Below are 15,766 nucleotides of genomic sequence, written 5' to 3'. Positions count from 1 at the left end.
TTCTGCAGCTCAGGGAGTTCAGTGATGGGAGTGGCTGCTCCACTCTGCAGACCAACGGTTTCACGCACACACACACACACGTCTACATGCACTCCTAAAAAAACATGTTACAGTAGCTCGTAATTAGGGCTGCAGTGATTATTCGATTAATCGTCACTTTTTTGACCATCGATTAATCGGTTCAAAACAAACTTTCTGATCATATTTTCTGGTTTCTTTGCTCCATGTACCAAAGAAATCATTAAAACGGAATAATTTTTAATTCATTTTAAAACAAGACATTTGAGAACATCATCATTTCCAAGTTTGAGAAACACGATCAACATTTTTTCAAGATTTAATGACATTTTATGGACCAAACAAACACTCGATTGGTCAAAGAAAAGAAGCGTTAGTTGCAGCCCTACTCGTAATATGATTTAAATAACTGTCAGCTGTACAACTAAGTTCCCTCAAGAGTTCTTGAAGTTGTATTTTACTTTTTTATTTGTAAAATTGTTTTTTTTGTTTTATTACAAAGTTAAAGCAGGGTTTTTACTTTTTAACTTTAGACTTTTCCTTTTCATTCCACCCTGTGTTGTGTTTTATTTTTTTGAGCTGCAATCCTTGTATGAAAGGTGCTATATAAATATTTGTTTGTATTTATGCACTGTGCAAACACACATGACCCACTGACCCTAAGAGTGTGTTGATTGAATAACAGCATGACATTTATTTTGTGTTTAATTTGTATGAACATTAATTAAAAATGTTGAACTGTTGCCCCAAAACATATAATTCATGGGTAAAGAGGCAGGTCTGCCAATTTTCTGTGTCACTACAAATAAAAGATACTCATTTGAATTAGATTAGATGCTCTGTGTCCCTTAGATAAGTCATTTGCTTACGTATAAATTCAATTTGTTTAGCAAAATGTCCAGAGTGAGTGCCTCCAGGAGCTGCAACCATGTGAGCCTGTTAACTCGTGCCTTTCTCAAACAGTCTTATCAAGGATTCTACAATAAATGCATTTTTAAAAGGTTCATGAAAATATTCCTTTGGGATTTTTAGAGAGAAATCACTTGAAGACCCAAGATCATGGACTGTAACGGATCATTTGGCAGCGTTTGGTTGTTTCGTTCAGGGTGTTGTTTCAACCTCTTTCTTCACCATCTTCCTCTCATTCATTAACACAGTTTTATGTCTGTTCCTCCATGGGACAGGGAGTCCAGTAAAGGGTCTGTCAGCAGCTTTTCTTTGCTCCTCCCAGTCACCTCCTCACTCTGTACTTCAAGCTCTAGTCAAATTTAGCAGCAGCAGCCGCCTCTGTCACCCTTCATGTGGTTTACACAATCCTGCACTGGTGTAATTACTGTATGTTGTCCTCCACTGTGGGGTGTGGCCAAGTACAGAAATACAGGCGCTTATTTTCCTGACCACTTTTTCTTCAGTCTCATATCACCTCTGCTCCTGCTCCTGACATGTGGGTCCTCTCCTCCTGGGTGTGCACGCCTTTCCAAGGGCTCCAAGACTAATGGTAAAAAGTCAGGTTTAATAACAGGGCACGCTGGGCCACCCGTCTGACATGTTAGTTTTTCTTTCTTTTCACCGTCAAAGAGAAAGGATGAATAACAGAAATAGGTCAGTGCAGTAGAATTCATATGCTGGGTATTCTATGATGGGAAATCAAATAATTAGCTCACAATAATTAGTATGAGGTCGGCCTAATGCCACTGCTTGTTTTTAATGTAATGGAGTGGAGTTTAAGTATGAAATGGTTGATCAGACACAGATTCACAAAAATCGAAGTATGGCTTCCACCGCTGAAAATTACACAGATTACAGTGAAGAAGCTTTTTTATGACTCTGTTTGATGTCTCCTATAAATGTGGAAGTAGGACTGAAGTGAAGCTCATGTAACACAGTGTTAGAGGGGAATAAGATTTATATTTTCGATGTAATGCCTCAAGATATCATCTAATAAGGCGAGTTTAACATATAAATATTACTTTTAATTCATTTTGTGGCAGGGTTGTTTTGTCTCTGTGTGTCCCTGTGATGGACTGGTGACCTGTTGAAGGTGTACCCCTACCTTTCACCCTATGTCAGCTGGGATTGGCACCAGCAGCCCCCCCATGACCCATGTGGAGGATAAAGTGGTAGATGATGAATGGATGGATGAATAATTTTGTGGCAATCCTGCTGAAGTAAAAAAAACAGCATGGATCAGGTGAAGCTGATACAGTATATCTTATAAAACCAGCCTTTTTCAGCAGGCTTTGGTTATTTGAATCAGAAATGATGACAAAATATGTTATTACATCTAATATTTATAATAGATTTTTATGACCATATTTAGTATCTATTAAAGAAATCATGATCTCAGTATTGGTGCATTTCTGCAAAGCAACTCTGCATTCATTATTATTTAAAATGATATAGTTGTGTTTACAAAGGTGTTGTTCAGATGTGAATGCACTGAAGAATACCATCGCAGACATTAATGAATGAAGGCTGTCTTTAAAAACCCATAAGTGAGTGTGTGGAGGTGAGACTATAGTTTACCAGGCTTTTGTGGTGATATGTGAATCCTGATGTCCAATTATCTGTGTTATTATTAAAGGACATTTACTAGAGTAGATGTAAATGCAGTAAGTCAGTGCGCCCTCAGGGGTGCGCTGTGGCCCATCGGTAGTCCTCGGATTTATAGCATGCGGACCTCAAACTGGGTTGAAAAAAATGATACCAAATTCAATGAAACACACATTACATTCTTTGTTCATATTTAAAAGATATCCATTGTTGAAGTGCCACTGTTCAGTAATGACTGATAAAAAACTCTGTGGCAAGAAGTTCCAGCTCTAATGGACGGTTACTCCTGAGAATAATGTGTGTTATTGTGTTTTTATAAACACAATATAATCGCAGATGTTGACAATGGAGGTGCAGGGCAGCGGAACCTGCTCAGCAGAGTGTTTTAAAGTGGGGGAAAAAAAGAGTAATGAATGAGTCAGAGTGTGATGACCAATGTGTGTAGGATGATTCAGTCAGCGCCAAAGACAGTGATTTATTTACAGGTGTCTGAAGTCAGTGTTTGGCTCCATCTAGCGGTGGATAAGAGTCATTCGTCCATCAGTGAGGAGGAGGAGGAGGAGGCAACATTGTTGAACATGCCATTCCATTTGCACCTGACAAACCATGTCGATGTCGCTCTGCTCTGTGTGAATGCAGCCGTGGAAACGCGCGCGGGACTTTTATTTTGAATGTATTCATTATTTATGTTGCAATGATTCATTTGTCACCACTGACGCTGGCTGGGCGGATGAGGGAATGAGTAGGTGGAGGCTGCCGGGACAATAACCCGCTGTGACACCACCAGCAACAGGTACAGTCGCTTTTACATTCCTCAGCTTGTAAGACGACAACACGCTGCTGTAGTTCCTGGAGGAAGTACGGAAGTAGCCCAGTCCCCGTTCAAGAAGAGCCATCATGTCATGTAACACTTTGACATGTCGGTGACATGACTGAGCGGCCGTGGGATCATTGATTAAGGACCGAAGCTTCTTTATTCCCCAGTCAAAGAAGTGGCATCTGCACTGACTACCATTCTTATCATGCCAGTCCACAAGAGGCAGGTAGGTGATCCTGTACATCCAGATCTGATCTCTACTGTACGAAGCCTATACAAATAGCTATTATCAGGCCAGCTTTTGTGTTGAGTTGCCGTAGACCAGCTGTGTGTAGTAACATGCCTGCAAAACCTGCACCTACTCTGGCAATAGCTGCAACACAAGAGAATCAAGCCAGAGCTGAGTAAGACACAAATCAAGAATACATGTGATTTTATATATGACAGACGTACAGACTGGTTTCTAGCTGTGCCACACCTTGACAGTTGTTGGCCCTAAATGTAACAGCGTATAGTCTCCTCAGGGTTGAGTGAACAGCAGATCTTATTGTTCAGACATTTCAAATGAAACCTCCTCGCAGACAGTCTTCCACAGTGAGTCAGGATCACCACAGGTTTCTCTCTTTCTCTCTCTCTCTCACTCAGAACAGTGGCATTCACTGACACACCCCCATCTCATAGTTGGACAGGATTCTTTTGTACATAATAACCTTTAAACATGTTTTATTGTTGCAAATTAACAACGTTGATATCGTAAATATGTTGTATGTACACCTATATGCATGTGTGTCTCTGTGATTTAAGCAAACCATACCAGCTGTATTTTATTTTACTGCATTTGTTTTATTTAATAGCCCAGTATTGAACTACTGGAGTTAATGGGGGTAGTACGAGAGAATGGCAATGAACTGACTTCACTTCCTCCTGTGGTAAAACCATTTCACATCTTTGGTGGTCACCTCAATTTACCAAATAACATTTGAGCCAAGTGTGATTTTTGCAAATGTTTTTGTGTCACACAGCAAACTCCGTTATCATATGACTACGTCCTGGTTGCCAAAATGAGTGAAAACCAGGAGAGAGCAGCTTTCAAGAAGCAAATTGAATACATTGAAGAACTGAAAAAGAAGAACATGAGGGTCACAGTAAGTCTTTGATAATACGCTAACGTGTCTATTGTTCTCTTACAGAGGCCACGTGGACTTTTTCATTCAATCTTTGTTCCTTTTATGGTCCTCTCAGAAAATCATAGACGACGATCTTGTCTTTTATGGGATTCAAGCGCCTAAAGAAATGTTTGAGAAGTACAGGTATCTGCTCAAAGTATCTGATGCCTGTAACTGGAGCGCGGATCAGAACGCTGTGCCCCTCAGCACCAGGTAAACCGTGTCACCGTCTCTATTTTTGTCATTCAAAACAATCACAGATGCTATTTGCAGCGTTCATGTTTGTTTATGCTTTTCATTTTGATCTTATCATTACAACTGTAGGCTACTTGTCCTGACATAATGATCTGGGAAGCTCACACTGTTTTAAAACTATGTGATCTGGAGATTGCATTGTGTGTGTGTGTGTGTGTGTGAACTTTATGCTCTTATTCTGTCTTAAAGCCGAAACATGTATTTTAAAGGCTCGTGAACGTTCGACCACATTCATTGTTTGTTTTTACACGTGTGATACATTCTATTTTCAGGATAAGGATTGTCCACTTCATTTTGAATCACACCCCTATCCCTTCAGGAGGTGAGGAAGCCTTACAGTTGTGCTCGTAAATGTACTTACTCTTGGCAGAATTTGAAAAATACTGGTCCTATTTAAAAAATGACTGCTCATGCAAGAAACTTTTTCTTAGGTGTAGTGGTTATTAGATTGTTGTGTGTGCGCGCATTCAGAAATCATAATGACTACTGAAATCATCCGAACTGGCCCCATTGTAAAGTGTACCTGCCCTCGACTAATAAACACTTAAGTTGACACACAAGTTTAAAAGGCAGTTTGGGGTAATTTCCACACTTTCCAGTTGTTTGATCGTGTCTCTAAGCTTTATTGTCTCTGTGTAAACAGTCAACAGAACTATTAAAGGTCCTCTGACAAAAAGGAGTTAACACTTATTAATCTAAAAATGCGAAAATGACGATGGGTAGATAAAGAAGTGGAAAAGTCTAAAGTCTTGTTGATAACGAGACACAGTCACTTCAGCGAGAAGAGATTTCAGCTGTAACTGTCTGGTCACGATGTCAAGAAAATGCAGGTTTCAGTTCTGCTTACAGATTGTGAACTCAGTTTACTTCTCAGGAAAACTTCTGACACTGCATTAAACAGCATTTAGACAACCTTCAACACTTCTGGAATATAGTCATATGGAATGATGAGAATGAAATTGAACTTTAAGGTCAAAAACATACACACTATGTTTGGGGAGACGTCGACAAAGCCTATGGGGCACAATCTCCTGTCTCTGCTAAAGTGTGAAGAACCAAGTGTATAAAAGCTTTTAAACAGAACTCATCTCAGTATTTTCTATATTGCCATTATAATTTTGCTTTTCTGTGATGCTTTATAATTTGATATGAATCCCATTTAATGTAAAAGAAAAGTTGTGTTTTCCATAAAGAATGGTTCTCATCTTACAAATTCTGCCATATGATTGAGTAGTTCCGCATTAAATTGATTAAAGATTGTTTCACCGATTGATCTCCCCAGAGGGCCTGCGGGATCTCATGAAGATGAAGGTTTTTGAGGCGAAGTTCTGCTTACACGAGGTAAAACGACGTGTTCGACAAAGACATACACAGCATTAGGGTTTAACCTCTAAATGTTACAGATACAATACTAACACCAAACGGTTTTATAGCACACAGCCGATATAAATACATAATAGTCCTTCTGTGAGACTGTCATTTCCTAATCCTAGGTGTGCACTGTTGTCTGTTGGTACACCACTGCTTTTCACATGCTGCTAAAGTGTTTGTCTGTTAAAGTGAAACTTGGCAGTGGCCTTGCTAAACAATACATTGCTGCCAAAAAATAATTTGTTCAGAGTTCTAATTAGAGTCATGTTAATGTGATGAGTCATCAGCTGCATATGTGAGGGGGAACATACTATGCATTGCTACATACGGTATTTAACGCGAGAGCATCGTGTTCGCCGTATGAGGCTCTTCACGTTGGTGTTTTTTCCTTTCTTCTTTTTTTTTTCCACTCCCGCTCTCAGAAAAGGAAACAGAGAGAGCTGAAGGAGAGCTGGGCACGATGGACAGCCTGTCTCCAAGGGCAACCCATAACTGCCGTGAGGTTTGGACTGCAACACAACTGCCTGTTCATTATTCTGCTTTGTGTACAGCTGTAGATACTGCAGAATCCATTGTTTACCATGCCATCTTTACTGAGACGCAGGTTCAAGGATTAATTGCGCAGAAGTGCCGCCCCCACTCACATATTTTGCGGGTATTGTTCAGACTCATCGTTCAGAATGTGCAGTACTTACAGTAAGGCTGGTACGTTAAGAGCTGCCTTTTGTCCTTTGAATCGTAGCTATACTGAGAAAGAGCAGGAGACAAAGCGTATGTCATTCACACGTCCACATATTAACAGAATATACCACAGTGAACAGAAATAATGACTCACTTCTCATCTGTCGTGCTGTTTTAAATAGAAAATGCCCACAGAATCATCATTGATTGTAAATGTAATGCAGATTTTATGCATTATACCTTGACAGTATTTTTGGATATAATTCTGTTCTTATGTACTTAGAACTTACTGTATGTTAGATTTACTAAAATTTAAAATATAAGATTATTAGGGCTGTGTACTGGAAATAATTTGTATCTATAATATGTGTAAAAAAAAACACATATCATCACTGATTCTTTTGCATGTGGACTTGCTGATGTCAGGAACTACTTTGGGGAGAAGGTGGCGTTGTATTACCTGTGGTTGGGCTGGTACACGTATCTGCTCATCCCGCCTGCTCTGATCGGGGTCATCGTTTTCCTGTATGGCCTCGCCTTCTTCAACAGCTCACCGCTCATGTAAGTGTCTCCCCCTGCTCCACAGTGTTCTGCGTTGATGTACAGTAGAGCATCTACACTGTGAAGTAAGTGTTTACCGTGTTGTAGAAAGGAGGTCTGTGAGGCCGACACCATCATGTGTCCACTCTGTGACAAGAGATGCAAAGTCTGGCAGCTCTCCGACACATGCACATACGCCAAGGTACTTCAGTGCATTTACTGTTAGAACAGTCGAATGATGTTCCCGACTGTTGGTGCTCACTGATGGTCATGTACGCTCTGTCAACAGGTGAGCCAGCTGTTTGACAATAATGGCACAGTGCTTTTTGCAATGTTCATGGCAGTGTGGGGTGAGTTTTCTCTCATTTGCTCTTGTTAAATTGATGATGGATTGTAACAAGTAGATTCCAGTCAAGTTGATTTTTGCAGCCACCAAACACCATGCAGCAAAAATAACAAAATAAATCAAATAACTAAATAAATCAGAGTGCAGATTAAGCACACAAGTCTATTATTCGCCTTGAATTATATTTTATCCAACTGCCTGGAGGTTTTAAGAACACTGAGACATGTTCTGCCAAAAAGATGCCACATCACTGACAACCTCCTTGTCCTGGCGACTCGTATCTATCAGCCTTGGCCATCTGGCAGTGGAGGTGGGCACAATTTTTATATAAGGACACGTTACTCTGAAAGCTGTGTTTGGTAGGTTTTTAAATGATGTCAATTTCATACCTCCTTAAGGAAAAAAAATATATATATGTGGGGCAATGATGACGTCTGGGTGTGATCTGGGTCTCACTTGTAAAAGAGATTTGAATCTCAATGCGACTTCCTACTAAATAAGGTTTAATAAATAGCATGAATGTATGAAATTACACTTTTTAATACCCTCAATGTCACATCTTTATTTTCAACACTCACATGTTGCAAATCAGATTACAGTCAGACCACAGAAGAAGAGCTCAGTTTCTACTGTCACTCAGTTTTGCATTTTTATCTAAACTATTACTTTTATAACTTCTATAGCCAAACCAAGCCTCAGTTTTACTGTAACTCCATGTCCACGTAATATTATATCAGTGTAATCTAATACAATTCAACACGATTAAACTATTAGAATGTTAAACAATAACAATTTTTTACAGCAACCCTGTTTTTGGAATTCTGGAAGCGGCACCGAGCTTCATATGTGTGTGAGTGGAAAGTATCTGATTGGTGTGAGGAAGAGGTAAGATCAGTTTTACACACGATGAGCCATTTTAGTGATATCAGGTCAATACTTTACTTCTGTAAAATTCATAGCTATGTGTTGTCGTTGTTTTATTTCAAATTCAATTGTAGGAGGAACTAATCCTGGAGATTGTAAACGATGCAGACTGTGAACCCAAGAAATACAAGCACTCTTACCTGCGCACCACGTTGGTTTTGATCTGTGTCACTGCCATGGTTGGTCACATATGTAAAGGGCTCATACAGAAACCAGTTTTAAACTTAGAAGTAGAATAATCATTGAAATAAGGTAACAATATGACTGATACTGTGTTTCCACAGATACTGGTGATCATAGGCCTGACACATGCCTTGGTGGTGTTCAGGGTTATTGCAGCTGTACTCTTTGCTGAAGGATCATGGGAGTTCCTGAGCAACAACTCTTACAGTGGAGCGATGATGCTCGGGGCTGTCCTCCATTACTTCATCATCACTGTTATGACACGGGTACACAGGTCTCTAAATGTGCATGCGCGTCCTTGCCGCCAAACTCTCGTTGACTCTGATCTTGTCTTTGCAGATTAACAGGATTGTCGCCATGAAGCTTTGTGAAATAGGTTTGTCTACCTACTCTTTCTACATGTTTTGATTTATAATTAAATTTCATGGTAATCACGAAAGTAATCAATCGACACCTTTTCTCTTGGGTCCAATCATCTGCTCTGCTACGCTGATGACACCCAAGTTTATCTCTCATTTCTGCCACAGTCTCAGCTTGTCTTGTAGGTATAGCTACATGGATGAAGGGACACCACCTTCAGCAAACCTCTTTAAGACTGAGGTCTTGGTCTTTGCAGCTAGGCATTTCCTCATTTACCAGCCAAAGTTGCAAGAATCCTGGGTGTCATGCTTGATGACGACAACATCAGAAATATCTTACTTGACTCAGTATGTCAATTGATTCTTAGTCCAGGCCATGGTTACTGTATTTCCTGTCTCAAGTACTGCAACACCCTTCTGGCAGGCCTCCCTTCATGTACAGTTAAACTGCTGTACATGTCTTTAATTAACCTAACACAACCTCTACATTCCATCAATGAGAGCAGTCTCTCTCTCTCTGCCCTCCCTGCACACAAGGGCAAACTTAGTCCAGATTGTTCTCATTGTGGTTCCCAGATGGTGGACTGTTGACCTGTAGAGTTGTTCTCTATCGTCAAAAAACACTAGAAGACTCATCTCTCTCAAGAAAACCTTCTGACTAAAATCTCTTGACACCACCACCAACCAACTAACCCGACCTTGTCTTGAGCACTCTGTATACCTGCACTTTCTTTCTTGAACTTACACTCTTTCCTCCTGATGGTCTCTGCACAGCACCGTTTCTCCATATGCTTTACACAGTTTACCACACTTTTCTGAGGTTTACTACAAATTCTAAAGCTCTGACACATCACTGTAAGTTATCCCTATTTAGCAGTGGTTCTCAAAACCTTTTATACCGAGTACCACCTGAGAAAATACCCATTATGCCTTTTATGTATGCAACAGGAGGTTTTATTTGTCTTGCCCAGGTCTCCCTTGAAAAAGTGGTTGTTAATCACACCGGGACTTTTTAACATAAATGATGTGAAAGACTGAAGACTTGTCTTTTTGGTGGCTCACACTAACAAAACAAAAAGGTCCCCCTGAGAAGAGCCCTAACCAGTGTCTTTATTTTTGTAGTGTGAAAGCTTTGATCCTGAATCAGGGTGGACATTGGACCTGCACCATCTTATCAGTGTACTGGTGCAGACGTGAAATAGGTCAGGTGATGTTTGTAGGAAGGAAACACACCCAGGGCAGCAACAGAGTAGATGTTGTAGAGTCTAAGCTATTCCAGAAAGTAAACAATGATTGTAGAGACCGTGAGAAAGGCAGGCTTAGGCTTTGTATTATTATTTAATCTATCCTTGCCATTTGGTTGTGTTGCATGGAACGTCTTGTCAGAGTCCCATTTGATATTTTGACTTGTCACAACAAAAGAGCTGCAAGAAAATGAGACCGCAAGATTCAGATCACAGCACAGACTGGTTTAATTACAAGAGTTACTCACTGAAAGCTATAAATACACGTTTTGTAAACAATTAAACTTTATAATTGGGCTTCTGCTTAATGTGTGAGACTGTGCCATCTACTGGCCAAATAGTTAAATGCAGGCACACTAACGCTCACTGACATGATACCTATCTGTCTTTACCAGAGGAAACGAGATCATTTGCTGCTACAGAAAAGAGTTTCACCGTAAAGATGTTCACCTTCCAGTTCTTCACTTACTTCTCCTCACTCTTCTACGTGGCCTTTTTTCTTGGCAGGTAAGGGCTTCACTCAGGCAGAGTTTGCCAATTGTTTTATGGAAGTTATGGACGATCAGACACAATTGACTCAAAACCCACTGACAATTGGAGGAAAAAAAAATGATTGGCACCTGTCAATGGGTGTGACATATGAGGCAGCAAGGGAGTTCTTGCAGTGTGCACGTTGGAAGCAGTGAATGTGCAGCTGTTTGGCTCTGAGTGACTTTGACAAGGGCTAAACTCTGGCTATACAACTGGGTCAGAGTATCTAAACAGCAGGTCACCAAAAGTAATCTAAGAATATCAAACCGGTGAACAGTCATGGAAGACCAAGTCTCACTGGCATGTGTGGGGAGTGAAAGCTGGTGTGATGAGTCATCTTTTTTTGTGTGTATATCATGTGTAGAGCTGAGTGCATGTGCGTTGTTTATGTGGAAGCGAGAGACGACTGTTGGACTGAACTGGACTGAAGTTATCATTTTGAAATTGAACAAGTTTGTCCTGTTAGTGCCGCAACTAACAGGTTGCCGTAGTTAGTGCCGCAACAATGATATACTGTATATGACACATAATGAGTTATAATCAATTATTGCTCAATTTTTTATATTTTTATAATATATAAAAAATATTGAAAAAAATAATATAATATATAAAATAAAATACATAAATATATAAAACAGCTCTGTCATTTTTAGCTCAGCTGTTATTTTTAGGCAGCCCGTCCATGGGGACTGAAGTTCATGTGGACCCTATATATGGACATCCACACATTATTGTTTAATTAGTCAAATTCAAGTTGCATTTTCTAGCAATGTTTGTCATCTTTTAAAGAAAGCCTTAGTATGTAATATTGATTATGGATATCCCAATTAACAGACTTTGTAAGGTCTAATATGTCACTGAGATTGTGTTGTTTGCTTTACATGTGACATTTTGGTGACACAATAATAGTCAGGTGTTGTTTCAATGTTTTCCTGAGTTACAACAGCTTAATCATCTTTTCTTTTTATTATTACATAATTGGCAGAATAAATGGTCATCCTGGCGGGTATGTACGAATTGCAGGGAAATGGAGGCTGGAGGAAGTGAGTGATCGTCTATTTATAATTGTCAATATTTTGGAGTAACTATTACATTTTGCCACTATTTTTAGACCAGAAAAAAAAGTATCTGATATTATTTCAAACATTTGACTCTCATTTCTTCAGTGTCACCCGAGTGGATGTCTCACAGACCTGTTCATCCAAATGGCAATTATAATGGTACTCAAGCAAACTATCAGCAATGTCTTTGAGTTCACTGGCCCGTGAGTACAAAACAGATTTCTGGTACATAAAGTACATATCCAGTCCTGACTTTTGATCCCAGGCTGGTGAAAGCTGTCTCTTGTTTGCATCAGTTGGTTCTGCAGGTGGTTGAGAAGGAGAAGAACTCCGAAGCTACGGAGGAAATGTGCCCACTGTTACCTGAAAAATGAATCAGAGGACAAGCATGGAGCTGAATTGTGTGATAACTGCAAGCTTCGAGACTGGCTTAACAACTACCGCCTCAATGATGTCGATTCCTTCAGCTTGTTCAACGAGTTTCTGGAAATGGGTATGTAGTCGAATGCTTTAAAGACAAAAATAGTCGATAAAATAGATGTAATATTTTTCTTTGCTCTCTCCTCAGTGATCCAGTTCAGCTTCACCACCATCTTTGTGGCAGCATTTCCCCTCGCTCCTCTCTTAGCGCTTATTAACAATGTCATTGAGATACGCTTGGATGCCATTAAGATGGTCACTCTGGAGCGCAGACTGGTTCCCAAGAAAACCAACGATATTGGTGAGAACCAATGATGAACTACATTTAGCTGTCAATATGGCACTAAATAATATGTATGTTTTTTTGTTTTTTTTGAGTGGCTAAGACTCTGAATACGATATAGTCAATATTTCCACATTTTTCTTCTTTTTCTTTCATCATCAAATTACATTTTATGGTTTGTAATCAAGTTTTTAATCCTTTTCAAAGTGGGGTCAGTTATTTCTATATTCTATATTATTAATATATTCATTTCTCTGAACAACTTTATTCTTAAACTGTGAGCTTTGTTTGACCCAAAAGGAGGATGAAACAAGCAAGTTGACATTTTGGATCGAGTGGCAGGTTTATCCTTTCACCCCAACCGGTTGAGGCAGATGACACATTTTTGAGTCTGCTTCTGTCAGAGATTTTTCCTGTTTTTTTCTCTCCACTAGTGTTTGCTCATTGTGTGAACTGTTGGGTTTCTTTTCTCTTCTCTCTATAATATTTTATAGGTTTTTGCCTTACTATGTATAGTGCCTTGAGATGATGTATGTTGTGATTTAGTGCTATTCAAATTTTATTTTATTTTATTTTATTTTATTTTATTTTATTTTATTTTATTTTATTTTATTTTATTTTATTTTATTTTATTTTATTTTAATATAAACACTTGTTGAAGGTCTTTAACCAGTGGAAGGGATTAGTCTCTGCACAGCTTTAATCTATCTACAAAGGCATTTATTCGAAAATTGATTTAAACGTTTTAAATTATTTGTTTTGTTATAATTTGTGATAAGTCTTGTGTGCATGTTCACTCTTCACATCACTGTTGTTCTCCCTCAGGTGTGTGGATAGATGTGTTGGAGGCTATCGGCGTCTTAGCTGTCATTGCTAATGGACTGGTCATTGGCATATCCTCAGACTTCATCCCCCGACTGGTGTACCGTTACCACTATGGACCATGTGCCAATGGCACAGATACTGGCATTGAGTGAGAAAGTGTATTTGACTTGAATTGCTTTGTCCCATGTTGTGCACAACAGTGTCTTAAAATAGATTCCTGTTTTATCTTCTCCAGCTGCATGGTCGGCTATATCAACAACTCTCTCTCCGTGGCAAGAATGGACGACAAGAACCTGAACAATGAGTTTTCTCTTTATCAGATCCAAACTCCTAGTGGTGTAAATGCAACTCACTGCAGGTTTGTTCTATTTGAATCTTTTTTCTTTTTTTTTTATCACATTATATTCTTCAAAACAATGACTGATGATGGAGATGACATACTTTTCTGGTCTGTTCCACGTCACAGCTATAAAGACTACAGGAGCCCTGAAGATTACAGTTTTACCCCACAGTTCTGGTTAATATTAGCTGTGCGCTTTGCTTTTGTCATCCTCTTTGAGGTAAGATACTCAACACCTGGACAAAGAAATAAAATCTCATTGTCACAGAATTATGCTACTTTCATAAATTCCTAACATTTACCCCCCTCTCTTTGCAGCATGTTGTTGTCATATGCAAATTTGTTGCAGCCTGGTTTGTACCGAGTGCTCCCATGCAGGTCAAGAATGACAGACTATTTGACAAGCTTAACAGGCTAAAAGAGGAACTCAGGTGAGTGTCAGGTGGAATGTGGTTTGACCGGCATGGCAGCTGGTTCTCACACTGTCGTAACGCAACGTCACACAACATAACTGTCATCTTTGACCAACCTCTTACCTCATCTCCCATGTTACCGCTACACAGTCATTACCACAGGAAGCAATTCAGTTTGTTTTCCGTTAGGAACTTCATTTGTGTAAAAGCATCAGCGTGTGTCATATGATCACACACTTCACAACAGACACTGATATAGTTATAATCTGGAGCCGCAAAACCCATAAAATTTGACCCATAAAATGAAGATGACATCATGTATAAAGGTTTGCATATAAATACAGTATAATAACATTTGTGAAATTTAAGAACTACAAAAAAGAAAACTGTTGACATTTCATAGCTGTTGACAAAGGAAAACGCACAAAAAAACACTGTTGGCATGTACATGTGTTTTTAAATAAAACAGAACATTGTTGACATATTTGTGGAAAATTGATAAGAAAATAAAAAGTGACGCACTTAGAAATAAATAAAATAATGTTTGGATGTTATGTTGCTCATGCTTGAGAAAACCTGCTGGCATAAGTACGCTGTTATTGCATTTTGAGAAAGGGTTTGTACATGTCAGAGTTGGTTTCAAGAGAGAAAATGTGAATGTGACCCTATCTGAAATACTGTATGAGCTGCTTAAATACTGTTAATGGAAGATCTCATGAGCAATTTTACTGAACGTGAAAAGTCAGTGTACCTTACTATTTAGGTTCCTTGACAGAGCTATTGCACCTAACCAATTCTTGCATTTGTTTGTTACAGGTCATATGATGTGTGACAGCATTTGAACACGTAAAAGAAACACATTTTTCCCAGAGATCACAAATCCAGTGTTTTGTTTATTTAAATGTCCAGACTATCAGTGTTGAGTCAATTCAAAGACATTAATCATAAATAGTTCAGACAGAACTTTATGTTTTGTTTATGTTTTGATGTGAAGTGCTGGCTTTCTGCTTTCTCATCCATGACATGGACTTTGAAGACAGAAGTTTACAGAAACAGATTTTACTGACCATATCATTCATGAAATTATTCTTATTCTATTTTAAGAATGCACTGACAACTTTCTGTTGGATCTCTTTATTTGTGTGTTGTATGCAAGTGTTTTTATTAAAAGCCTAATGATAATTTATACTGCTACTGCAAATACAGCATCGATTGTGTGTTATATTGTTGCCTTATATTGTCAAAAAAATTTGCTGTGATGATTGTTGCATTATTGCAGATATAATCTGATGGTGTCTTTTGTAAATCAGGCACAACAATGTTTTGCATTATGACTTTGTAATAATGAATAAATAAGGAAACCTTTGTCCTGATTAACTGTCTTTAAAATTCAATTTTGTCAAAAATGGGTCTTTGTTGCTATTAACATGCCTTAT

The 15,766-nt window shown here is 38.9% G+C and overlaps 1 protein-coding gene across 1 annotated transcript; it reads left to right on the top strand.

Annotated features, from left to right (window-relative positions):
- The first annotated feature begins 3,156 nt into the window (after nucleotides 1–3,156).
- On the top strand, nucleotides 3,157–15,703 carry LOC122776477 (anoctamin-9-like). Its single transcript, XM_044037046.1, has 25 exons — nucleotides 3,157–3,364; nucleotides 3,556–3,614; nucleotides 4,243–4,317; nucleotides 4,411–4,533; nucleotides 4,631–4,767; nucleotides 5,082–5,131; nucleotides 6,092–6,150; nucleotides 6,603–6,682; nucleotides 7,288–7,422; nucleotides 7,510–7,603; nucleotides 7,691–7,751; nucleotides 8,550–8,632; nucleotides 8,746–8,850; nucleotides 8,956–9,120; nucleotides 9,194–9,230; nucleotides 10,853–10,964; nucleotides 11,974–12,031; nucleotides 12,155–12,252; nucleotides 12,346–12,542; nucleotides 12,618–12,770; nucleotides 13,578–13,725; nucleotides 13,813–13,935; nucleotides 14,044–14,137; nucleotides 14,236–14,348; nucleotides 15,147–15,703. The coding sequence occupies exons 2-25, from the start codon at nucleotides 3,594–3,596 to the stop codon at nucleotides 15,160–15,162; spliced, it is 2,337 nt and encodes a 778-aa protein (XP_043892981.1). The 5' UTR covers nucleotides 3,157–3,364; nucleotides 3,556–3,593; the 3' UTR covers nucleotides 15,163–15,703.
- The last annotated feature ends 63 nt before the right edge of the window (nucleotides 15,704–15,766 follow it).

The sequence above is a fragment of the Solea senegalensis genome, linkage group LG10, assembly GCF_019176455.1.
Source record: "Solea senegalensis isolate Sse05_10M linkage group LG10, IFAPA_SoseM_1, whole genome shotgun sequence".
NCBI lineage: Eukaryota > Metazoa > Chordata > Actinopteri > Pleuronectiformes > Soleidae > Solea > Solea senegalensis.
Note: the sequence above shows the minus strand (reverse complement) of the source record. Positions and strands in the feature narration are given on the sequence as shown.